The sequence below is a fragment of the Aspergillus affinis genome, assembly GCF_023601865.1.
Source record: "Aspergillus affinis strain CMG 70 chromosome Unknown NODE_1_length_919884_cov_86_970707, whole genome shotgun sequence".
Lineage (NCBI taxonomy): Eukaryota > Fungi > Ascomycota > Eurotiomycetes > Eurotiales > Aspergillaceae > Aspergillus > Aspergillus affinis.
In genome coordinates this window covers 884,442-909,982 of record NW_026515782.1, presented here as the reverse complement: position 1 = coordinate 909,982, position 25,541 = coordinate 884,442, and the positions used below count along the sequence as shown (strand labels likewise).

The following is a 25,541-nucleotide window of genomic DNA, read 5'->3' as shown; positions in this document are numbered from 1 at the left end:
ATTTTCTTAGCAGAGAACAATAGTGTTTTCTTCCACGATCTGGGAAAAGGTGCAAATTTGTATAGCACATTTCTTCCACTGTCGAAAAGCAACACATTTTCTACAAAATCTCTTAAGACATTCGTCGACTTGTACTCAATCGCAACTTTCAAGCACGGATAACGGATCGAATGAGCTTTTGATATTCAGGGTATTGAACTCAATAGGACATAAATATATATGTGTGAGAAGATAGAAAAGAAAATGAGAGAAATTATCCCGTGCACGCCTCACCATGCATTTTTCTTGTCAATGGTATCTTATGCTAATGTAATCCAACAAAGCCAATAGAACGAAGCAACGGCCGCAAGAATTTGGCAAAGAGCGAAATGGTCGTGAAAAATATTCGGTCATGACAGAACAGTATGGGTTCCTCTAAGGAGCTTGTTCCCCCTCGTGAGGTTTCCTGCCGGTCACGATATGGTAATCTGTGTAGCAGTGGACGTCGCGGTTCTGGATGCTCTTTCGAACATCAACGAGGAAGACTTCGATTTCGGGTTTGGACCACCCCAAAAGACTGAGGGGCTTGTATGACCAGCCAGCGAGGGCCTCGAGCCAGTTCGTTTCGCTCCAGTCACCGATACGCCTCAGCTGCGGGTCGGTCGGCCAGGTATTTGTCGGGACTTTATGGATTGTTTGTTCAACATCGACGAAACCCACTTCTCTCATCCATCGTGCAAGGCGATGAGCTACTCGAAATTGCCGGGGAGGGTCTGAGATCTGACCCGAGCGGATTTGTAGATCACACCAGTCCTGCAGGGCGAATTCGCTGAAGCTGTCGGGGTCCTCGGGCGGCATTGTTCCGTCGTCACATCTCGGCTTGGGATCGAATTCGTGGCACTCAATATAGCCACCTGGTTTAAGATGTTTGAAGATTTTCCGCAGCATATCCTTGTATGAAGGTAGTGCTCCTACCAGGTGTGCGGTGTGGATGAAGTCGAAGTGCTCCGGCTCCCATAACCAGTCATCCTCTGTGGCATCATCCACGAGAAAGTGAACATTTTCGGGAACTTCGGTTGGTTGCACGGGGGAAAGATCCGTACCAACAATCTGAGCATTTGGAAACTCGGTCGCTATGCGTGATGATCGTCAGAATTTGCCACATGGGTAGACGCGCGAAATGCAGGAGCAAATCATTAATGGTACTCACCCATCTCAATGGGCCATATACCAGATCCGGTTCCGATGTCGAGGATTCGCTTTGGGTTTTGTACGGGAGCAAGGAAAAGTCGTCCATGGTTGATGAGCTTTATCATATGATGTTGCATGTCCAAACGGTCCAATTCCTGTTCATCATTGGGGTAGAGATATGCTATAAATGTTGATCAGAAACTTTTCTCTCGGCATTGGAGACATCAGATCTAGATGACATACTGCCCTCGTGGTATTTGTGGTAGCGCCTTCCATTTTCCATAGGATAATCGGTCACACTTGCAGTCAAAGACTGGGTGTCACTAGAATCAAGCTTTTAGTTCCAACACCACGTAGAGATGCCGAGCTCCCTGATGTGAGGTCTAAATTGGCTGAAAAGGAGCGTTTCGGATACTTACAGGTCACGGCCCGATGACTTGGACATTCTTCGTTAGCTTGGTTGCACTGATCAGGTAAGGCGAAAGTAGAGAAAAGTTGACAAGGGAAAGGGGAACGAGGGCTTTATGGCATTGCCCATGTACACGAGGTTTGTGTCGGACAGGAGGCAACTATCAAGATAGTAGCAGCCGAGGTGACAGGCCGGAGACTACAACTAGGGCAACAAAATGGGGGGGGAAAGAGCACGCTTACAGCCGACTTCCCACCCATTGTTGGTAGCTGCTTAGGGAGACACTGGAATTCCCGAAGCGAATTTGAGTGGGGGGGGATGAAAATGGTGGTTGCCCAAATGAACGGACCCTCCTGCAAATTGAAGATTTTCGAATGGGAAAATAAAGTATTTTAAGATGGAGAGACCGGACGAGCAGAATGACGGAAGAAGTAAAACTCAAATAAAAAAAATGGGCAATGAGGGGTCCAGTTCCAAAACTTCTAATGAAACGATATTTACAAATGATGGCGACGGCAACAACAGTGATGAACACCAACACCACCAATGTATGGTGCAGCTGCAATTATAAGAGTAGATCGGGAAGAAAAAGAAACGAAATAAAATGAATAAAATAAAATCGACACGACAATGGGGTTTAACGACTTCTGTCATACGGATCTGGATAGGGATATATTTAAAGTACTCGGAAGGTTCATTCCCACTCTAGCCAGACAGCCAGACAGGGGGGGGGGGAGACCGAGATTGTGGGTAGCATTAAGGATACATAGAGGAAAGAGGAGTAGGGAGTAGTCGGCTACTTTTTCCTTTTCTTTTTGTAATAGTTATTTTATTTTATTTCGTTTTATATAATTTTTTTAAATTTTTTTTAAATTTTTTTATTTCTTCTTATTTCTTTTTCTCTGAACCCGACAGGATGGATTAAGTTTGATTTTAGCAGAGTGTGGGATTATCCTAACCCGAAGGAGGTGAGGAAGGTGGAGAGAAAGGCCAGTAATAATTAATTAGGGGTCATTTGTATGAGGCCATTATTGGATCGGACGTCTAGGGAGGGTGCCCGGTTGTATTGTTATTCTGTGTTAATTGTTCAGACAAAACCGAAAGGGGGGAAATCCCGTCTGCAGAAGTACAAAGTACGCGGTGTATCCACAAATCAAAGCGCTTTAATTTCCCCCTACAGCAGTCGACTGCCGTGCCAAAGAAAAAACCGAGTGCGCGGTTCCGGCGGTGGGAATGGAAAGACATGCAATTCAAGGTTCTGACCCGGGTATAGTTAATTACATCGAATACCAGGAATCTGGATCAGATCCGGCTTGGTTTGGAATTTAGCGACAGGCAGTCCGGATCTCTGGTTACCCCCGGTAAACCTTTCTAGTTTTTCCCCTTCGTCGACAGTCCTCTGTACGGCGTATGTGTTTCCCTGAAAAGATGTTGGATGCATATATGGTACGATGGGAAAATCAATGATCATTCTCCCGACAAGATGTAAACACTCAAGCTCTACTCCGTACTAGACATAGTATTCCGTACACTTACTCCGTACGCAGGAGTTGTGTTCAAAATGTAAATATATAACTTCTGGCAACTTCTCAGGGAAGGCTCGACTCCGTACTTATGGAAATGAGGAGAGAGAAAGGCAATTTGCCACCAAGGTAAGCGAGTCCCTTTGTCCGTACGAACGCCCATACAGCTTGTCTCTCTTCTTCCCTTCCCCCTCCCTCCCCTCCTACGCAATCCCTGCTGCACTCTAGCAGCTGAGGCTAAAAAAGCACGGGCGTCCCGGAGTGCCGGGAGAGGCATGGACGGGACCAAATGTACACTAAGGAAGGCACTAAGAATGATAGCTCGCGACTTGTGCACGCCAGAGAGGAGCCTAGAAAGCGCGAGGGAGAGGAGTCCACACCAGTCAAATTTTCCAAGAAACAATTGTGGACGGCCCGTGTCTCGGGCATTCATCCTCTCCGGGGTTTTTTTTTTTTCCTTTTTATTTTTTTCTTCTCTCTGCCCCCTACCGTTGGATTTATGTGGGATTGATTTCTCAACAACACATAATATCCTGTTAATTAGCCTCGAAAGCAGCGAGCCAAACTGACGATCAGCAGCGAATACCTAATGACTACCTCGGCGACGGTACGGTACAAATATCATACAGTATCCAAGAGGTCAGAACTCAGAAATTGAATAGTAAATAAATGATCTTCAACCAAAATCCGGCATCCAATGACTGTTGGTGCCAGAGTGCTGGAATCACCCATCCATGGATCACTCCCCTATTATCCGACGGGGCTGAACTCTGCGGACGACGCGATGCATGCAGGTTGCATGATCCGAGTGCAATGACTTGATATCCATAGTCAATAGGCTATAGTATGCAGTATGCAGTAGATTCCGCATCCGAGTCTGTTTAAACGAAGCAAACACAAGTCAACACCGTCCAGTCCTCGACTAGGGCCGACCCCCTCGTATGTGACCGGCCACCTGGACAGGTTCGCCGCACCTTACGCACACACCGTCACACACACACACCCACGCAGCCCTCGTTTTCAGAGCCTTCTCCGTAAGGGCGTAAGGCCGTCAAAATTTCAGCCGATGGAGCAAAGCTGGACGGAGATGCCGCTGTATCCAGTCTGTCGGATCCCTTGACCCACCCGGCTTGAACGGAATTTTCCTCCACTTCGTCCCACCCGAACTCCAATGAGCTTTCCGGACCGTCCTTTAATATTCATGATTCCAAATTCATTTCCAGACTTCACTCACATCTACTCTGTTGGCGAAAAAGTCAACCATGTGTCTTATGGGTTATCGGAAATGGTTCCTCTGCGCTCGTCGCTTACCAGACTGCACTGTCTTAATCCATTTCATCCCGGAACACGGTGGGATCAGGCCCCAGGGCCCGTAACGCATCGTCTCTTACTAGCATCATGCATGGATCAGCGACTGTCGTGCCGCGAGTCCTCCGTCGCCAATATGGGTTAAACTCGATTTCAGTTCTTCTCTTGTTTCTTTCACATTCCCTTTTTTTTGCCCAATAACGGCCGCTACCGACGCGTAAACGGGGATCTAGTCCCAAGGCGGAAGACGGTCGCATATTATCACAATATATTTGATTTCTTAGGTCACTATATTCTGCTTCGATCGTCGCCCCGCCGGCATCTGCGTAGGTTGGAAAGCGGCAGCTTAGAGACAACTCAAGAAGTAGCTGTGCCCCGAGGGGAGGGAGATTCGAGGGGGCTGGAGCCTGGAGGTTTGTCAATCACAACCACACAGGGACGCTTGTCATCCAGATGTAGCACCCAGTGGTCCCCCTGCATGCGCCACCGACCATCAACATGTTGACCACGCGGGCTGGTTTATATTCGAGTATACAGTTACAGTAGAGATATCTGGTGTCTGCCTAAGAACCAGAGAAACTTTTCGTTCGGTTATTTCCTGAGTGCTGGTTCAATGGAATATTCTTCCACGTGAAATTGTCCTCTTCAGTACCCAACAGCTAACAGCGGTTCTCCACTGAAGAGGGGTGGTGGGCTCCTGGTCAGTTCTCATTCAAGTGTTGGGATGACGAATCGTGATAGCAACTAGGCCATCTCCGTGACCGTTTTAGCAATTCCCGTGGACAGTCTTTCTAATTCAGGAAAAATACCCACGATACCTACAGGAGCTGTGCCTACTTTCCGTTGTGCCCCCTACATCTGCACGTCTGTACGGAGTACGCAGTACCTATGTGCTACCGAGTGTTCCACATAGTTGCACAGTTATCTCTGCTCGTCTTACCAGAATGCCTAGGCCGTGTAGTGTGTACTGATCGGTATTTGTTCGGACGTTTTCTGTTTACTCAATAGACTGTTGACGTTCTCATTCTCAATCCTCCCCACATTAGTTAACTCAGGTTGAATGATTTAACATCATTTAAGAGTTAAATAAATTAAGTGATATGGGTTGAAGAAAGGCCTAGACGCCCAGAAGGAGCACTACCAAGGTACGTCTTCGATTTGGCACGTTCGGATCTTCCGCTATGACAAATACCAGGGTAAATACAAGCTCGACGCAGTAATTCCGACGTACTAACAGTGTTTTCGGTCATTGTTCGGAAGCAAAACATGTGTTGAGCACCAGCACTATTGGCTGGACGCGAAAGTGCTCTCCATCGATAAGGTCAATTTAACGAGTGGCTTTAGAAACAACGAACCTAATGCTTAGTCTCCTAGCTGACCCAGAATTCCGCGTCTCGATTCACTATGATGTAGTCGAGGATCGATGGCAGACGATCGGGGCCTCCGATAGAAGCATCTGAGCAGCGCGAAAGTCACTAAGGAATGCTTGAGAAGAGAAGCCCGCAAAAAAGTTGGACACCGCGCGACAATTCGGCGTCATGTGTCTTAGTGAGCGTTCGGTTTTCGGGGTTTGGAATTTTTTTACTAGGGAGGAGCCCGTCCTCGCCAACGCTCGCCAGTCACTACGGAGTACACCGTAGGGATTACATTTAACTACTGTCGCTAGGAGAGGGTTAGCGATGCTGGCTACTGCAGGATAAGGACATCTGGCATGTCCGAGGAAGTGACAAGTCATCCCAACGGCCCAATCCCTGTCTTCTGTCCCCTTTCCTCCCCCCAGTTGTCACCAGCAGCGGCACCATGGCGTCCATCTCGTCTTCCCTGCACTGACCACCCGAAGAGCTGGGGCTTTTTCGTCATGTTTTGAAGACCGGTCCCTTCACTTCGATTGGTTGTTTGCGTGCAGATTCGCGTCGTAGGGAAAAAAGTAATAAAAAATAAACAATCGAACCCGCCCATTTTACTGGCAAAGACGTGGGCTTACCTGCATTACCCCCAGCAAATACTAAAGTGATTGACTCCCTCTTTACTGTCTTTGGAGGATAGAGACCGTTCTTTCGCACAAACCTGTTTCACGTTGATTCCTCGGCACAAAAGACCCTGGTCGTCACCAAAATAGAACGTTGATCCGTAGTCTCCGTCTCTTAGCCATCATTAACTGACAATACACCACCTCAACGTATGTGATCCGGGAGTATTGCTGCCTCAAAGGAAGCTGTGCATTTGTAGTGGGTAGACTGGCCAAGTAGCGGTTTCGGAAGGATTCCCCAGTGTTGGTATACAGCGACATGCTGGTGTTGGGCGTACCTAGTAAGCGACAGGCGTGAAATTTTTAGCGAACAAGCCCAACCACAACCACTCTACTGTGTACACCGTACTATTCTCACGGATATCCCCAACCAAGACTCTCCTCGGGTCAATCCCAACCATGATCTCTATCCCGCCTTTCCATCTTCGGTTGCGATTACGCGACAGCTCCTCGATCCTAGCTAGTTGAACCTAGGGGGGGTGGCAATGGAGGACCAACTCGCCAAGACCTGCAAGCCTAGGATCTTCGTACGCATTCGACACTAACAGGTGTCTTTTCGGGCCCAGGGTGAATAGTGGATCTCCGCATTCTAGCGACGAGAATGCTGCCCGGAACTTGATTTCGTGTAAGTTGCGTGGTGATTGCTGCTGTCTGTCCAGCATGGTAATCTGCTGGCAGGAGTTGCTGGCCAACGGCCCCGAGCATGGAATCCATACCAACCCATTGTATGTAAGTATGTAAATTTCCTACGATGATGGAAGTGTACTGTACGGACATCAGGAGGAAGGAAAAGGTGGCGCACACCGTATTTGACTAACACCATGGGTGATCGGGCTTGATTGAATCACCCTAGATCGGCTCTTTTGCCACGATCCTGTCCTACTCCGTACATCGCTTGCCAAATCCCAACTCTCCGGACCTGGGGAGGTTAACCGTAACACAGTCACGCAAGGTGAAAAAGCCAAGTATCCCTGGTGGACCCCGACGCGAGCCACGCAGCCAGCGTACACCGTACGCCGTAGACAAACCGACGACAGTACTGCTAGTTAGTGCCAGACCGCTAGCAGATCCAGCTTCCGGGAGGGGGGAACCCACTAGACTCCCTCGGCGCATATACCGCATGCACGCTGCACAGTCTAGTGTAGCAGCTGGTGTGCCTTTTCCCATCTCTTGCGCCAACAAGATGTAATCTCACCCCTCCTCCAGGGGAGGGCACGTATCACCAGAAGTACATGCAGTAGCCAGCAAGTCAGCAGCCCATCACCGCATGTGTATATCTGCCTGAGCCCAATAAAACCCCACACAGCGTTACATTGCAGATGGGGTCTTGGTCAGTCTAGAGGACTTCTAGGTGAATTCGGAGCCTAGAGCCGCCCTATGAAGCCAACCAGTCTTACCAGACTAGAACAAACCCCTCCCCCATTCCATTCTTCCCAACGACCGATGCCTAACTGCTTACGCAGTACTTCCTTCCCGCAGCTGCAGGTCAAGGATAGACGGGGTTGTAACACGCTGCGACCACGTAGGCATGGGTTTCACTTTCAGTCTTTGACAGATATGACAGGACGGATCCCGAGAGGATGGTAACAGCAACGCAGGAGATATTTTCGGTTAGATGAAGCAAGGTAGAGAGAAGACTACGGAGTATGATCGTCTCCGACTCGGGACCGTAGTCTACTCCGGTATTTACGCAGACTGGGGCCATCGATCCTAAAACCCCTCTTTAGATGATTTTTTTTTTCTTCCCCCTACTCGTTCTTACCAGATTGATGTCTTTTTTGCCCCTCTTCTTTACTTCGCCGGCCACGCTGGCAAACCCATTTCGGACCCCTGTCACTTTTAACCAACATTATAATGTCAGATATATGTAAAAATAAATAACGATATTCTCACTGTTTGATTATCAATTATGATTAAGAACTTGACTCACAGTTTTATTGTTCGTCATCACTGATAGCGGTGAACTTGATGGCAGATACTAAAACGTTTATTGTAGGTGCCGACAAAAAGCGTATAACCGTTATCCATTGCACACAACAAATAGCTATACAACGAAAAAAGTCTATCGAGTTCATTTTCATAAGGAACTCCGTTCTCTTTCTCTCTTCATTCCCCTAATCCCCTGAGCCTAGTATACGTACAAACTGAGTTTGTTCTATTCTCTTTTTGGTCGGGAAAAATGTGCCATCCAACATGACATGGCGCCAAACTATTTGAGAACGCCTCTACTGACTGGAATGAAACCAACAAGCAATCTTTAACGAAATCGGGTGTACTACATTTTATTCATGTCAATGTACCTTAGAAACATTGACATCCCAAAGGGGGGTTTCTTTCTCTTTTATGATACATTTTTCTTTAACAATCAGCTGCATTTGTCTCGCAAAAGTCCTCAGCCATCTTGTGGGTAAACCAGACCTCCCTGCTTACGAGCCGTGTCCATCAATCTCATCATCCGTAGCGATTCGTCAAGAGGCATGGCTTCAATTTACAACCGTCCGTTGATGACGTCCAACGCAAAAGATTCCGCCTCGTAGACGAAACCGACGGTACCCGACGGCATATCAAAAGAGAACACCTCCTCGGACCCTTGTTTCTTCACCACGAAGCCCTTGGGCCAGCTAGGGCCCTTTTCCGTATAAAAGGCGATGGACCCGTCCGTTCCTTCGATCCTGCCGAACCCCGTAGGGCCTCGAACCAACAAGGTAGACATACAGATTGCTGTCTTGTCTTGTCTGTTGTCTCTATACGTGAGGATGGTCACGTTGCTCTCGTCAATACCATCTACGATTGACCTGGTCGTAAAGACTTCCGGCACTGGAAAGTCCTTGCCTAGCCGAGCCCAAGACGAGCGATGCATAGGTGAGGGTGTAAATGCCGATATCAAGCAAGGCCCCGACCCTAAGAGCAGGATCCCTCAAGCGAGAATCAGGTGCTAGGAACGATATCGGCATTGCGGAGCCATAATCCAGAAATGCCCGACAGACTTTCCCAATGGACTTATATTCGTGAAGGTGCTTCTGTAGCTCCCTGATGCATGGGAAGAACCGTGTCCAAACGGCTGCGACCGGTTAGTTCTTTCTTTTTCTTCTTTTGTCGGGCTTTGTCGACGATTTCCCGCGCATCCCGTTCATTGATGGTGAATGGCTTCTCGCACAGCACGTGCTTCTCCGCGGTAATGACGTCCAGGCAATTCGTGCGATGAAGCGAATGCGACGTTCCCACGTAGACAATATCGACCGCTTCGTCTTCATAGAGATTTTGATAGCGATCGTATACAACTGGTTTCGGCTCATTGCTGTTGGCCCAGATCTTCGACACGAAGGCCTTCCCCTTTTCCTGTGTTGAGGTGCTAATGGCGGTGATGAGATGCTTGACTGGTGCGTCTGGTCGCGATCATGCCGGTGTCTGCGGGATTTCGGTGATCAATGGGGTACAAGGTATGGCCAGATCCAGGGAGGTGGTCAGAATGGATATAGATCAAGTACCTAGGATGCCCCATCGGATTGTCGGAGTCTCCATGTTGGTTACTGTGTTTGGAAGAGATAGGTAATCGGGCGTGCGTTGATTCTTCCCCTCGCCTTTTCTGCCATATGAATATAGTAGATCGCATTTAAATTTCTAGATGCTGACGGCACTGCCGACACTCCCCGGGTTCAACACGAAGGTAGACTTGTGTCAGGCACCGTCGGGGAGTAGCGGGCGAGTGGCCGAACGCATGAAAGCGGAGATGGAGCCCACACCAAACTGACGCCATCGTTAGTATTTATTAATGCGTAACCTGGACATCGACCATGAAGGTAGGAGGAAAGCCAACTCACTGTCTTCAAGATCTCCATGACCGATATTGACCAATTGCTTTCTAAGTTGACGCTGGAGGAGAAGGTGTCTCTACTGGCCACGGTGAACAGGTGGCGGACTCCGGTATTTCAACGAGACGGGGTTTTCGTGCCACATATCAAGGTGAACTACATTCTGTCCCGAGAAAATGGGATATATAAACCATGAGCTAATATATGGACAGGCGACTGACGGACCCAATGGTGCCCGAGGCGAGAGCTACGTGAGTGGCATCAAAGCGGCCTGTTTCCCTTGTGCCACGAGCCTAGGCGCCACCTTTGATCGGCCCTTGGTCTACCGTGTGGGCGAAGAGGTTGCGAAAGAAGCAAAGAAAAAGGCAGCTAATGTTCTGCTTGCCCCAACCTTGAACGTCATTCGTTCCCCTCTTGGTACGTGTCAATTTACCAGGAGATCCACGCACAATAACTAAATTCGAGAAGGCGGCCGAAACTATGAGACCTATTCGGAGGACCCGTTGGTGTTGGGAGAATTGGCGTCTGAATTCGTCAAAGATATGGAACACTCTGGATACTCCCACCTTGTTGCACACTCCTGCTCAGTTAGGCTGTCAATCCTAGGGCGTTGCGGCTACGCCGAAGCATTTCGTCGCTAACGACGCAGAGAACCAGCGGAAGACTCTCGGCGGAAATTGACGAGCAGACCCTCCGGAAGATATATCTTCTTCCTTTTCAGTTGGTTGTTAAAGATTCTAACCCGCTATGCTTCATGACAAGGTGAGTCTCTAAATGATCCCGACTCAGGCAGCGTGACTAAATCGGCTGTAAAAGCTACAACCTCGTGAATGGCACTTATGTTGTTGATGATTGACGTCCCATAACCGATGTTCTGCGGAAGGAATGGGGATTTGACGGCCTGGTCATGTTCGATTGGTTAGGGGTATACCCAACTGCCCCGTACATCAATGCCGGCGTCGACTTGGAGATGCCAGGTCCTACGAAATGGCGAGGACCTAAATTGCTCGAGGCCCTTCACCTAGGACAGGTCACTGAAGAGACCATCAGTGACAGCGCCCGACGGGTCCTCGCGTTAGCCCAGCGTTTGGACCGGTTCAATAATTCCTAGGAAGCTAAGGAAGTCGCGATCGAAAACCCTGGTCGCGATGCGTTTATTCATGATGCGGCAGCGGAGGGAATGGTGTTGTTGAAGAACAGCAATGACATTCTGCCACTCCCTGCCCCTTCCGAGAATTTCAAGGCCGCTATGATCGGTCAATTTGCCGGCGTTGCCAGCCTGGGTGGTGGCGGCAGTGCTAGAGTTGATTCAATCCGCGCAGTCAGTCCACTCGAGGGAATGGACACGGCAGGCTACCGGACCCAGTTTTCACCTGGGGTGCCTGTGTTCAAAGTTATTCCTCATGCTCCCACCGAGATGATCCTGGGAGCCGGTAATCCTGGCGGAAATAATGATAACGGCGACGATGTCAGGGTGGAATGGTACAATGGCAACGTGATTGGAGAGAACCTCGCCCATACAGAGATGAGAGCTACACCCGAGTACATGATCAAGGAACAATGGCCATCATAACTCAGGTCTGACTATTGCACCCGCATAACATTCGACATCCAGCCCTCTGTCAGTGGGCATCATCATCGCTCGATCATCACAACAGGACGAGCCAAATGCTACATCGAGGACCAGCTCCTTTATAAAAGAAAGCAAGAGACAGACCTGAGTCTGGAGTCTTTTTACTTCTTCAAAGCAAAGCTTGAGCGCCGGTTTGATTATCCGATGGAGGCTGGCCGTCGCTACACCGTTGTCGTGGAGTCATGGGCGACCGAGCCAGAGCTTTGCACGCTAAGCCACTCTATGGTAAGATGTTCCAGGGATCCTCTTTCCGTTTCATCGAGTACATCAACTATCACAAATGCATACAGGCAGCCGTCGAGGTGGAGCGTCAAGCCAATGTCGCCGTTGTATGCGTTGGCAACACAAACGAGATTGAATCGGAAGGATTCGACCGTGACACTATGGACCTCCTTGGCTGCCAGAATGACGTGATTCAGGCCGTGGCAGCCCAGAACCCCAGGACAGTCGTTGTCAACTTCTCGGGGGCTGCTGTGTCGCTGACTCCTTTCCTTGAATCTGTCGGCGGGGTCGTCCAAGCCTGGTTCCCTGGCCAAGAGTGTGGGCATTCCCTGGCACGAGTTCTCACGGGGGCGATCAATCCGTCCGGTCGGCTGCCATTCTCATGGCCCGCTCGGATTAAGGATAATTCGTCGTACGGAAACTTCCCAGCCAACTCAGACGGAGTTCTACGGTATGAGGAAGGTCTGGCCGTGGGATATCGGTACTACGATAGACCGACGTCGGCACCACTCTTCCCTTTCGGATTCGGTCTCTCGTATACCTCTTTTGAAGTAGACGATGCTCCGAATTTAGAGCAAGTTACTCTTCAGGGACCAAATGACCTTGTCGAAGTTTTCGCCATGGTTCGAAATCTCGGACAACGAGAGGGCAGGGTGGCGGTTCAGTTCTACGTGGGCATGTCCGATCCTTCAGCTGCGCGTGGTCAGAAAAGACCATTCAAGGAGCTGAAGGGGTTTGCCAAGGTTCATATTCGCCCTAATTCCCAGGAGCTTGTGTCTGTCATCCTCGACAAATACAGTGTTAGCTACTACGATCCTGAAGATGCATGCTGGCGAGCTGATGGGGGCCGATATACTATCTATGCTGGACTCTCGGCGATGGATATTAAAGAGACTGCCATTTTGGATATCCCTGGCAGCTCTTCTTTTTGACGGGTATTTAGTGACATATAGAAATATCGTCTACTAGAGAAGAGCATATCACGATGCAGTAACCTTAATATTATCTTTTGTTCATTTCTATAAGTCTGTCTGAACATTCAAAAGAAGTGAGCGGAATGATTTAGTATGCATAGAAGTCACCCAAAAAGAGAATCGAGAACTGTGGAATAGGGAAATTAGTCACTTCAGATATAGGCTAGCTCTTCCACTCTAAATAAGCATCACATCGAAGCGTCATCACTCTTAACTCTCAAATGTTCCCTTATCTTAATATACGTAGGACTATGGTATATACACAGATCCTTTCGCCGTGGTCGGTGAGCCATATGAGCAACACAGCGGTCGAGTTTGAGCGTCAGCTGCAGGTCTGGTAAGAAACCAGACCTTCGAAACACTTCAAAGGATGTTTTCTTGATCGTGTGTAAAACTGACGTATTCATTTCAGGAAGGACTCTCTACCAGAGGCTACGATTCAGCGACCTCGACAATCCAGCATGCACCATGGATGAATTACGTCTCACCATTCAAAACCGATACTTGGCAATCAAGTTGATGCTATATCGACCTTTTCTAGGCTACTCAGTCTCGCACCCATCCTGTGATCCGGCCATTCGACAGACTTTGATCCCACATACTCATCAAGCGTTGGAAATATGTCGCGTACATAATGCGGATGGGATCGGTGTACTTCACCGTCACCAGGGCATCTGGTACTTTTGCAGATCTATAGCCTTAAGGGCTTCGCTTATTTTAGCGGCTACACCTTCTGGATTAGTTGAAACGTTTAATTTAGACGACTTACCAGACTGGAGAACTGGTTTGGACCAAGCTTTGCATAATGCCGTTAATGTGTTAGGGTACTGGGAGCGGGAAAATGTTGATTTGGGGAATATTAGGAGAGCAATCCAGAGCTTGATGGTGTGAGATCAATTGGCTTTCAATTACCTGTAAATATCCTGAGTCCAGTCATCTTTTTTCCAACTTATTCTCTTCTGTCGGCTTTCGGTTACATTCATTCTTGGTTCGAGTGGACGATTATCCGTGCAGTAATCGCCTTCGCCTTTTCTCTTTTTGAACGGTTGCCAACCAATGGATTGTGAACTAATAAAGGATAGTCTTCACTGAGGAGAGAATGTTCCTTCTCTCGATAATAATGCAAACCACACCAACGAACATGATTGCCCCCATCTCCCCGAGGATAAAGATGCCTGCGTCGCTAATCTCTAATCGTCCTTCTGGCTATAATCCTGGTGAATGTATGTCTCACGTATCCGGAGACGCGAGGGTATTTATCCGAGCAGGTAGCGGTTATCTTTGATGGATCTAGCCAGGGGCTGCAAGAGACGTCGTGTCACGGATTGAAGGACATGGCTGGGTTCGAGACGGAGCACGTCGAGAACGCCGTATCTGATACAACCGGGGACAGGAAATAACGGATCTTGTAAGTAAGGGAAGTGGACATCAGTCGGTTTTGCTCTGGGATCTGCCCCTACGGCTTGGAACTCCTAGAAAGACGCCTCGTACATAAGTAGTAAACTAATAGGACTAGTTGAATACTAAGCATACAGAGTCTGAGTTGGATTCCGATACTCCAGAACATGTAGATCGCATGGTAAGAAGCTCTAGATCAGAAGATGTCCGAAACGGCAGATATGTTATCATCGTTGTTCTATGAGACCCAGGGAACCGAGGCTATACCAAATGACCCTTCGGGCACTTTGAGCCCCGTACAGGTGCAGACAAGAGTGGACAACGACCCCTTTTTATCCAAACCCTAACATGATCGTCTCTACTGTAGCCGTCCCTGGCGAAGGGCGTATCCTTCTAACCCGCTCAGAGTAACTAAACCGTGGAAATTTCCACAAAGAGCGACGGATTCGTCAACCGGGAGGACTTTGGCCCGTACGCCCTACGCCCTACGCCCTGCCAGCCCTAACCACCAACGTCTATCTAAATTTGTAATACTAGATTAGCAATATTAGGACTCCTTTCTACATATGCAATCAACAACGCCCTCATTTACACCTTTATACCAATTCCACTCACACTCTATCCCATCACCACCAAACATCACCTTCTTCACCCCGGCCAACCACGCCGGCATGTCCACTCTCCCAACCCCAACGCCGCCGCCAACCCTCTTCCAACCCCTCCGCATGCGCAATCTGACCCTGAAAAACCGCATCATCGTCGCCCCCATGTGCATGTACTCCTGCGCCTCCGACCCCAAGTCTCCCGCCCTGGGCGCCCTCACGGACTACCACGTCGCGCATCTCGGACATCTGGCCCTCAAGGGTGTCGGCATGGTCATCATCGAAGCGACTGCCGTTCAACCAAACGTACGCATCTCGCCGAACGATTCGGGCCTGTGGCAGCCCGGGACGGACTCCGATCAGTTCCGTGGGCTGAATCGAGTAGTCGATTTGGTGCACAGTCAGGGCGCCGCGGTGGCGGTGCAGTTAGCGCATGCGGGTCGGAAATTAAGTGTCGTTGTCCCGTGGCTGGCGATGCAGGCTGGGAAGAGGACTCTGAGGGCCGACGCCGCGGGAACTGAGCACGGAAGAGGTGGAGGAGCGCGGCCCTGGCGGTTTGCGCGGGTGTCGATGCCATTGAGATCCATGGTGCTCATGGGTATCCGATCAGCGAGTTTCTGAGACCCGTGACGAATCGTCGGACGGATCGATATGGCGGGAGCTTTGAGAATCGGACGAGGATTGTGCGCGAGGTGATCCCCGAGGGGATGCCGTTGATGCTGCGGATCAGTGCGACGGAGTGGTTGGAGCATTTGCTGGGGGATTCTTGGGACTTGACGTCCTCGATCGAGCTGGCTAAGCTGCTTCCCGGGATGGGAATTGATTTCCTGGACGTGAGCTCTGGTGGGAATCATCGCGACCAGAAGATCGATATGCATAATGATTATCAGGTGGAGCTGTCGGGTCATCTTCGACGGGCAATCCGGGATGCCGGCCAGGATACGCTGGTCGGGACCGTGGGCTGGATCACGCAGGCTGAGCAGGCGAGGGACATCCTTCAGGGAGTGAATCCTCTGGCGGACGCGGTGCTGATGGGGCGAAGAAGCTGGATGTCAAGATAACGCTGCCGTTGCAGATCGGGCGTGCGTTCAGCGTGTAGTGGTTAGATAACTTTGATCGAGTATATAGAGGCTACCATATACCTCGGCATAGGCTATCGTTCCTTAACATTAGCACCGTACAACAATGGAACGGCGTAGCGTGTAGATCAGGTAAGATGACGACTGAGCTGAGAGTTCGTCGATCATCAGGATCGACAATCGATGGAAATCCAAATCATGAAAATCGTCACCTTCTTTAAACTTATCTCCCACTTCACTTCAAAGTTGTTCATCATATAGTTCTGAATTTCAAGCATACGTCACCTTCAAACTCATGGATTAAAGCTTCCAAAGCTTCTGTTCTGTACGTGATTGCTTAAGGATTTGGGATTGAGGGCAGATATCTAAAGATATCACAAATACAGATACGAAGCATAACTCGGATTCTCTACAACACCCTGTCTTTCCCAGAATCCAAGGAAGTCCAAGCAAATACAAGTCAGCTGGTCAGCACCCACCTGTCTTAGTTACCACCGTCAATTCGCCGTTTCTCGCCGAACAAACTCGGTTCGGCATAGTACGAAGCATTATGAAACAATGTATCACGCCAATCAGTCCTCAACTGGGAGAGGGGGAATGGGATGGTGGTCAGGCGACCATCCTCAAAGGATGACTAGTCAAATTTCCGATGATCCAACGGCAGCGACGAGGATATTTGGGATCTTGGGAAGATCGGACTACGTTTGCTGATCAACGGGTCTCTGCTTCTCGATATCTGCATTGATTTACCTTCTCTAGATTCTTTCGGCTCTCTCTTTCTTCTCTGGAAGGTTGCGTTTGTGAAATATTCAAGACATGCGTACTCTCCAATCCATCCCACCAAGGAGTCCGTGCACATCATATCGGCTGAAGACGGTCTCCAAGCTAGACTCTCTTCTCCGCATCCAAAACATCCGGATACCACCATAAATGCGCCATTAATATGCACCAACAAGTAGAGAGCCCTGCGAGCAATTCATTTCCAATCCAAGTGCCGAAACTGTGGGGAAGAAAATCCACTCCCAACTTGATGAAAGCCATTCAAAGAAGCCCGTTATTCCTGCTGCCTCGGTCCAAGACATCAGGGCACACGGAGCTTCCTCCGAGCACGAATGCGGAAAGAGAAAATATATTAAATGGCGTTCGCCAAGTTCTGCACTGCACGGTGGAGGATTTCCCCCAGACACTGCAACCCTCTATCGCTCGCCAAGTGATATTGCCAAGCACTGTTCTATTGCCATTTGAATGACTTTGAAAGCATCTCGATGGGTGCCCAGCTCGCCGTTGGTTTTCGGGGACCTGACTACCTCGGTTTGAATCCTACAACTTTCAACTACCGGCAGAGAAGCCAAGCCAACTTACTAGGTTTGGAAGGTGACTTGCCAATTGTTTGACCTTTGACTGCGATACAATGCATAATGTAGCTATCGAGGGGCATACAGACAAGAGGGGACGAGAAGCCGAAGACGTGAAGACTTCGCAACTGCCGAAGAAAAGTGAATATGAACTCAAGGGCGATGAATGTCTATAAGAAGGGGGATGTCGTCGCTTCAATCTCAGCTTTTTTGTTCAGCAGCAGGGACAAACAGCAGATCAAAACCACTATCTTGACCAGCCTTCTCTTCTACAGACTTCTGTCTCAAACGACACCATGAAGCTCCAATTTCTTGCCACCATCTTGGCCGGTTTTGCCGCAGCCAGCCCCATTGACCTGGAGCCTCGCCAACGTATGTCATTCTTATCTCGCGATCTTCGGAGGGAACTTCAAGTTAACAAGCACAGTTGCCCCAATTGGAGAGAATGAACTGCGGAGCGGCGCCTGCAAGGATATCACTTTTATCTTTGCTCGCGCTTCCACCGAGCCTGGCTACTTGGTATGCGAATTTGGTGACCATTCTTATGTAGTACTCGACACTAATACTGTGACAGGGTATTTCAACCGGTCCAGCAACCTGCAATGCTTTGAAGCTCGCAAGAGTTGGTAAAGTCGCTTGCCAAGGTGTTGCTCCTCGCTACATCGCGGACCTGGCGTCCAACTTCCTCCCCAAGGGCACCACACAGACTGCAATTGACGAGGCCACCGAGCTTTTCCAACTAGCAGCGTCCAAGTGCCCAAACACCAAGATTCTGGCTGGTGGCTACAGGTAGACACCCATATCCTAACATACGGCCACCCAGTAATGAACCAGAAATGACTGACACTCAATTAATAGCCAAGGAACTGCCGTCATGCACGGCGCCATCTCTGGTCTTTCGGACAGCATCAAGAACCAGATCAAGGGTGTGGTTCTTTTCGGCGACACCCGCAACAAGCAGGACGGTGGCCGTATCCCTAACTTTGACACCGGCAAGACCAAGATCTACTGTGCTATTGGTGACTTGGTTTGCGAGGGCACCTTGGTCATCACGGCTGCGCACTTCACCTACGTGGCTAATGTGCCCAGTGCTGTTACCTTCCTGTTGTCGAAGACTTGACTTTGATATGATATAGAAATGACTCGCCTGGTCAAGAAAGGAGAATTTCTGTTGTCAAATTATTTCTGTGACCAGAGGGAGGATATATAAGCAAGAGATTCGTTGATTGAAAATGGAAAGTCTAGCATAGGTAGCTCCTGATATGAGAAATTGAACACTGGTTTATTTAACCTAGACACTTCTAAACGACAGACCCTGCGATATGTAACGCTAGATCATAGATAGGGCTGTGTATGCACACACAAGGAAGCGAAACCATCTCTTTGTCATAAAAGGCATAACACAGTAACCTATCACTTCGCTAAATTAGACTAACTAATGTAAATGTTTTCCATTTTAAACAGTTATGCCGAATACAGGATTGCTACTACAATCTCTATTACTTGTCAAGCAGTCAAGATAAAATAGATTAGATAATCATCAGAGCATTCTGATCGATCCTTGTTTTTAGGAACACAAATTAGGTGCTTAATAAGTAGTCCACAATACGCCCTCCCGTCAACCATAAACACCAACCATAACAATAACAAACCCACAGCCCTATCCAATTCAACCTCAAGCTGTGAGGATCCGCTCCACGGACAAAATCTCATTCTCCATCGGCTGATCCTTGTCGGTCCTGTTGATAAGAAAAATCAGCTACATATAGCTCTCTGCAAACTAATTAGATTTACAAACTCACCTAGTCGTCACCCGCAAATCCGTCTGGATGCGAGCAACTCCACGTTTATGAACAAGCAGGTGCGCGTGTCCGATCACCTGAAGGACTTGATCCCAGGGTCCCTCTGTAGTTAAGTATGTTAAATACGCTTTCTTCGAGGTACAGGTTCAACAGTTGTTGGTTATAGCTAAGTGTATGTATGGATCGAAGGAGTATAGGGTATAGATCAGATCTTATATAACTTACCAACGGCCGTCCCGGTACAAGTCATTTGATGCTTCAGGTCGCATCGCTGAAGCAGGCGTTGAATCTCTGCAATCTCCTGCGCGAAGGACGTGTCGTGGGTGCCGATCTTTTTTTTTGTGTATATTAGTAGATGTCACTTTGAGGGAAATCGTTTGCGACATACTGGGACTAGAGAGAAGTCGGCAACGCAGTGAGTGGGAGTCTCGAGGGTTTCGGTAGTGGATTCCATGATATTTTGCGATTGTAATGTTGTGTCTTGTAGGGATGATGTTCATGAGTTGAAACGGTTGAGGGTAGTGGTAAGAGTTTTGCCTGTAGACTAGGACTTTATATAGAGGTGAGGGGTTACACTGTCAATATTTCATGGTGACGTTGGCATATATAATAACAAGATATCTGAAGGACATGCCCACCAATGGGAGATTGGAGAGGGGTGTGGCTGAATTAAATAGTTATTATTTGTTGATATCTTTTTCCCGAGCTTTATGTACATGGGACATCAGATACTACTAGTATCTAAGAAGCCAACTTAACCCTGGTAGTAGGTTTCGTCGATCGTGCGCCCGCGCCTCTGTTGAGGCTCGCTCCCACGCATGTAAACGTCCTCGTATAATATATCCATCCGGGGCTCGGGCTCGGGCATGCTTTCAGCCTCGTCCTTCGCTTTGTTGATCTTCTCTCGCACGTCCTTGTCAATGGACTTAGCTTCATCATGAGTAAACACACCCCATTCGATCAATCTGTCCCGGAAGTTCGTAATAGGGTCGTTCGATCGCTCGGACTGAAGCTCGTCTCTACTCCGATAGGCAGTTCCCGGATCAGACATTGAGTGTCCTGCGTAGCGGTAGGTGACAAATTCGTATACCAGAGGCCCGTTTCCGTCCAAGACAAACTTCTTCCCGTGTTTGACGGCGGAAAGAACGGCAAGAACATCCATTCCATCGATCTGTAGTCCTGGGATATATTGGCCCCTCTTGTAGTACTCGGTCATGGCGGAAGCTCGGTCAGCGGAAGTGCCCATACCATATTTGTTGTCTAAATACATGGTTAGCATACCGGGGACACGGCCCGAATGAATTGAGGTAACTCACTTTCGCAGCCAAAGATGATAGGCAAGTTCCATAGCTTAGCCATGTTAAATGTTTCGTGAACCTGGCCCTGGTTCGCGGCTCCGTCACCGTATAGATCGATTGTGAGATTTTTCGCGTCATTGTACTGCTGAGCCAATGCAATACCCGCACCAACAGGAACATGAGCTCCCACAATCCCATTACCACCGAAAAAGCCCTCGCAGAACATATGCATCGAGCCACCCTTGCCATACGAAATACCGCCTCGTCGCCCGAGCAGCTCCCCAAGGATGGACTCAACGGTCCCTCCACGCATCAACGTGTTTCCATGGGAACGATAGGCCGTAATTAACTTGTCACTCCTAGTGATTCCATGTTCGATGCCCACGGCGACCGCCTCTTGACCGGTGGAAAGATGGCAGAATCCTCGGATCTTTTTCTCCTTGTATAAGCCGTCAGCGGCTAACTCCATACGTCTGCTATACGTCAGCGTTGGGCTCGATTGGTCTGTCGGAAATGACTGCCAGCCAACCTTATCATTGACATATCGCGGAATAGATGTTTGAGTTCATTTTTTGTCGTCTCCACATAGTATGGCGGCGGGTCGAAGTTGTATGTAGAGTAGCTTTCCTCTGAGATTGGGACTTTGAAGGGCTGGTCGTCTTCCTTTAAACAAAGGCTTTGTCAGTAATTTCGCTAGCATTGACGCATATTCATAGGACCACGTACCGTAGGGATATCTTCTAGATTAGCGACGCTCGCCATACAGCGGCCTCCAGGACGGGGTAGCGACGAGCGCGCCCAAGAAAGGGCACCCGCTCGTCTCAATGACCTTGAAAGCATGATTAGGTTCACCTTTCTCGAGATTAATTGAAAATCAATGAGAGAGCAAGTGAGCAGGATTAAGAGGAACAGTAGTATATAGCGGTGATTGGAGTTATGTTGGCATGTAGGAGCTGCCATGCATAACGTCGCTATGACGTAATGATCGGTCCACCGTAACAAGTCATCACGCATGCCTGAAGGGAGATGCTCTATCCCTAGTACTGATCACCAGGAATACCAGCCCAGTGAATTCCACGGTAATGGACGTTGCCCTGTAGCTTATGACAGCACAGCCAACTCAATGCTCAAGGGTTCATCCTAGCATCTAGCTCTTGAGTGTACACCGAGTAGTTATTGGGCGCGGCTCGGAATACATCGTCTAGGACATAAAGTGTAGTCACAAAGCACACTTCTCAATGTTGCTCTGTTGACGTGCCATATGTAGTGACTATGGTGTAGTGTGTACATCAAAAGAAAGTGTAGGCTGCCGGGGCCTCAAGCCGTTGTTGCCTATTTCGGACATGAACCGCTCGCAGCGGCCGAACGTTGTTCCGTAGCGGTATGACGCATGTTTTCGAAGCAGCCGAGCATCGCTAGGCTGAACCAGTTGCTACATGGATCCGATCCCCTGGTTCACGCTATATCTTCAAGCCCGGTGCGGACGGCTATGCTTGCCTGGAGGTCACAAGTTGTTGCGTGACTTTAGGAAACATGTTGCACACCATTAAGTAAACATTTGTTATTCCATACCAGCTGGTGATGCAGCAACCCTGATCTCACCCGCATATGGACTTCGCGTCATTTGAAGACACCTGACAGGCATTCATGTTGTTGAACGCATTTTCCCGGCAACATGCGCCGTTCCAATCGTGCTCGCTCTGGAAAGAGCGGCCCCTCCAGCGGTCGCCAGTCAGGGCAACATGACGGGCCAGGCGACGACGAGATCCCTCAAGTATATCGGGAGATGCTGGCAGAAGCTGAAGCCCGAGATGCTCAGGCACTAGCAGAAGATCGGCCCATTAAGAGGCGCAAGGTGCAAGAGCAACCAACCACAGCAAATGCCTCCCAAGTTACAACCCAACCAGCACAATCCCAAACAAGTGTCGATCAACAATATGACCGACAGGTGCAGACGGTGTATGACTCTTCCACATCCGATGAATCAGATATGGAGTGGGAAGAAGTTGATCTTCAACAACCCCCCGCTGGTCCAGCCGATACAACTCCGGCTGCTCAAGACAGCGGGCCCATGGAGATTACACTGGGCAAACTCGATGACCAGAAGCGAAGAGTAGCACCAAGGCGAAAGCCTATCACTGCGGCCGAGAGGAAGTTGAGATTGGACATCCACAAAGTTCATTTGCTCTGTCTTATGCGCCATGTTCACATACGTAATCTGTGGTGCAACGATGAAGAAGTCCAGGTTTGTCATGCCTTCTACAAATACTTCAGTCTTCTGCATGCAGTGCTTATCAAATCCACTAGAAATTTCTCAAACGAATGCTGTCTAGAAATACGGTCTCTTTATTGAACCCACCTGAAAATAAACCACAAAGCACCAGATCCACCACATTCATAGACGGGCTGAATCAAGCTAGCGATGCCTTTCTCAAGAGATTCAAAGTGACCTATCCCGGATTAAAGCGTGCTCACTGGGCCGAAGATCCAGACTGTTTAAAGAAGCGAGTGGTATTATGTCCTTCTATGGATCCGAATGTTTCTCCTCTGACTACTTAGTAGGAGCAAATCATGGTGGACCCGGAAGTCATATTGTCGAAGGGAGACTTTCAGAAGCAAGCGAAGACACTACAGGGCTCTCGCGATTTCGGTGCCCAGATCTTTTGTGCCTTACTACGTTCCGCGGCTGTAGAGGCAAGATTAGTCTGCTCGTTGCAACCGTTGCCGTTTTCCGGTACAACGAAGAATATGACCCCGATCAAGCCTAAACCGCAATACATTGTCATCTCATCAGACAATCCCGAAACCTCCACTGATGAACAAGCCAAACCTCAGGGCTCTCCGGTTCCACAATCTAGAACGCGAAGACTTGGTCGCCCACAATTCAAACCATCTCGTCCCTCAAAGCCGATCGTTACCAGTATGTACCCAACTTCGAGTTCGTAAATACCGCGGTATCTAACCTTTGAAGGTCCACGACCAACCACCCATCGAGAGTCATCATATCCTGTTTTCTGGGTCGAGGCTTTTAATGAAGCGGTTCAAAAATGGATTCCTGTCGATCCCTTGGTGACGAAGTCCCTTGCGAAGTCCTTCAAGTTTGAGCCTCCATCTAGCGATCCATATAACTGTATGAGTTACGTGGTTGCCTTCGAGGAAGATGCTTCAGCGCGAGATGTCACCCGCCGTTATGCAAAGGCGTTCAATGCCAAGACGCGCAAACTCCGAATCGAATCCACGAAGAACGGCGAGCGATGGTGGCAGAGAGTGTTAGAATTCTACGAAAAACCGTTCCTTGAGGACCGCGATGAAATCGAGATCAGCGAGTTGACAGCCAAAACGGCTGCTGAGCCTATGCCTCGGAATGTGTTAGATTTCAAGGATCACCCCATTTATGCTCTGGAGCGACATTTGCGTCGCAACGAAGTTGTCTTCCCCAAACGTGCCATCGGTCAAGTTGGTCTGGGCAAATCAGGCTCGAAGCATGAAAAGCTAGAGCCCGTCTATCGACGCTCTGACGTTCATTCTCTCCGTAGTGCCGACAAATGGTACCGATTAGGACGAGATATAAAATTAGGGCAGCAACCTATGAAACGCGTTCCGGCTAGCAGAGCTCCCTTAATTGATGAAGACTTTGAAACAGCCGCGGAAACCCCTCTCTACTCTCTGTCTCAGACGGAGCTATACAAGCCTCCACCAGTCGTCCAGGGGAAAATACCAAAAAATGTTTATGGGAATTTAGATATTTATGTGCCGACAATGGTGCCACCAGGGGGTGTCCATATCATTCATTCCGACGCCGCACGGGCTGCCAAAATTCTCGGCATCGACTACGCAGATGCCGTTACAGGTTTTGATTTCAAAGGTCGCCACGGTACTGCCGTATTTCGAGGGGTTGTTATCGCCATCGAATGTCGTGAAGCTCTTGAGGAAGTTATTCGAGCGCTCGAGAATGAGAAGGAACAGGCTTTATTGGAAGAGAAGTCTGCCGAATCTCTCCGACTTTGGAGACACTTTTTGCTCAAGTTGCGCATTTCAGAAAGAGTCAAGGGATACGCCATCGAAGGAGAAGAAGGCGATAACGAAGGAAGCAATGATATGAATGATGATGATAATGATGATTTTGGGGACGCGGAAGATTACGGGGGTGGGTTCGTACCGGAGCCAGATCAAGTAGTTGCCTCTCCTCATGCTGGGACAAACATTGGGGAATATGCTACACAAGGCCCAACATCACAGCATGTTTCTGGGTCCCTATCAGATGCCGACGACACACCTGGTGGAGGATTTATGCCCGAAGAGGATGCCAGCGCTACAGTCCCTCCGCCTCGAACAGATATGAAGCCCAATTATACAGATCGGAATACAGCAGACAACTCGCGCTACACTCTTGTTGTTTTACCGAATGATAACTATGAGAAAACAAATGACCTGAAGACTGCTGACAACAACCTTGGATCGTCACCCAGGGTATCCGAGTCCAAAGTCAATACAGAGGCAGGCCCTTCGGAGAATGCTCAGGTCAACCAAGGCTCGTTGGAAGCACCGATCACGGTCGAATCATCCACCGGAGCAGATTCCAAATCTGCCAGTTTGGAAGTTCTATCACGGCCACCCTCACAGCCAGAGTCACGAATCCCATCTCTGGAACCTCCGGAAAGCGAGGCAGGGAGTAATGATGAAGGATCGTTACTATCTGAAGATCCCGAGGATGAAGATGCTATACCCGAGTGGCTGATGTCAGATTAACCTTTCGGTCTGTTCAATAGCGTTTTTGTGTATAGAGAATTTTGCCAGGAGACAAGTTGGTCAAACAAAAAGAATAGAAACATTGTTAGTACTGAGAGATGATTTGAATGCTAGCCCTGAAAATCAGGCATCACTGCTAACCGTAAAGGTTAAATGGGCGCGCACGGACCACGGGGTA

At 49.0% G+C, this 25,541-nt stretch overlaps 8 protein-coding genes across 8 annotated transcripts; 4 read left to right on the top strand and 4 right to left on the bottom strand.

Annotated features, from left to right (window-relative positions):
• Nucleotides 1-414: 414 nt before the first annotated feature.
• KD926_004207 (class I SAM-dependent methyltransferase) lies at nt 415-1,615 on the bottom strand (the record flags this gene model as incomplete). The annotated part of the gene is made up of 4 exons (XM_053097552.1): nt 415-1,112; nt 1,190-1,351; nt 1,414-1,493; nt 1,590-1,615. 4 exons carry the CDS (start codon nt 1,613-1,615, stop codon nt 415-417), a joined length of 966 nt encoding a protein of 321 aa, XP_052961348.1.
• Nucleotides 1,616-8,927: 7,312 nt separating this feature from the next.
• On the bottom strand, nt 8,928-9,961 carry KD926_004206 (Gfo/Idh/MocA family protein; the record flags this gene model as incomplete). Its single annotated transcript, XM_053097541.1, has 3 exons — nt 8,928-9,271; nt 9,499-9,825; nt 9,928-9,961. 3 exons carry the CDS (start codon nt 9,959-9,961, stop codon nt 8,928-8,930), a joined length of 705 nt encoding a protein of 234 aa, XP_052961347.1.
• Nucleotides 9,962-10,276: 315 nt separating this feature from the next.
• On the top strand, nt 10,277-13,038 carry KD926_004205 (uncharacterized protein; the record flags this gene model as incomplete). Its single annotated transcript, XM_053097530.1, has 8 exons — nt 10,277-10,402; nt 10,464-10,668; nt 10,720-10,838; nt 10,901-11,013; nt 11,068-11,092; nt 11,363-11,793; nt 11,878-12,109; nt 12,175-13,038. 8 exons carry the CDS (start codon nt 10,277-10,279, stop codon nt 13,036-13,038), a joined length of 2,115 nt encoding a protein of 704 aa, XP_052961346.1.
• A 2,006-nt stretch (nt 13,039-15,044) lies between these two features.
• On the top strand, nt 15,045-16,141 carry KD926_004204 (uncharacterized protein; the record flags this gene model as incomplete). Its single annotated transcript, XM_053097519.1, has 2 exons — nt 15,045-15,634; nt 15,691-16,141. 2 exons carry the CDS (start codon nt 15,045-15,047, stop codon nt 16,139-16,141), a joined length of 1,041 nt encoding a protein of 346 aa, XP_052961345.1.
• A 1,669-nt stretch (nt 16,142-17,810) lies between these two features.
• Nucleotides 17,811-18,634, top strand: KD926_004203 (cutinase family protein; the record flags this gene model as incomplete). Its single annotated transcript, XM_053097508.1, has 4 exons — nt 17,811-17,886; nt 17,942-18,033; nt 18,089-18,303; nt 18,373-18,634. The coding sequence occupies 4 exons, from the start codon at nt 17,811-17,813 to the stop codon at nt 18,632-18,634; spliced, it is 645 nt and encodes a 214-aa protein (XP_052961344.1).
• A 555-nt stretch (nt 18,635-19,189) lies between these two features.
• On the bottom strand, nt 19,190-19,770 carry KD926_004202 (thiamine-binding protein; the record flags this gene model as incomplete). Its single annotated transcript, XM_053097497.1, has 4 exons — nt 19,190-19,253; nt 19,317-19,419; nt 19,542-19,647; nt 19,705-19,770. The coding sequence occupies 4 exons, from the start codon at nt 19,768-19,770 to the stop codon at nt 19,190-19,192; spliced, it is 339 nt and encodes a 112-aa protein (XP_052961343.1).
• A 300-nt stretch (nt 19,771-20,070) lies between these two features.
• Nucleotides 20,071-21,454, bottom strand: KD926_004201 (putative pyruvate dehydrogenase E1 component alpha subunit; the record flags this gene model as incomplete). The annotated part of the gene is made up of 4 exons (XM_053097486.1): nt 20,071-20,576; nt 20,633-21,087; nt 21,144-21,277; nt 21,341-21,454. 4 exons carry the CDS (start codon nt 21,452-21,454, stop codon nt 20,071-20,073), a joined length of 1,209 nt encoding a protein of 402 aa, XP_052961342.1.
• An 835-nt stretch (nt 21,455-22,289) lies between these two features.
• KD926_004200 (putative DNA repair protein Rad4) lies at nt 22,290-25,363 on the top strand (the record flags this gene model as incomplete). The annotated part of the gene is made up of 3 exons (XM_053097475.1): nt 22,290-22,859; nt 23,177-23,534; nt 23,586-25,363. 3 exons carry the CDS (start codon nt 22,290-22,292, stop codon nt 25,361-25,363), a joined length of 2,706 nt encoding a protein of 901 aa, XP_052961341.1.
• Between the last annotated feature and the right edge of the window lie 178 nt (nt 25,364-25,541).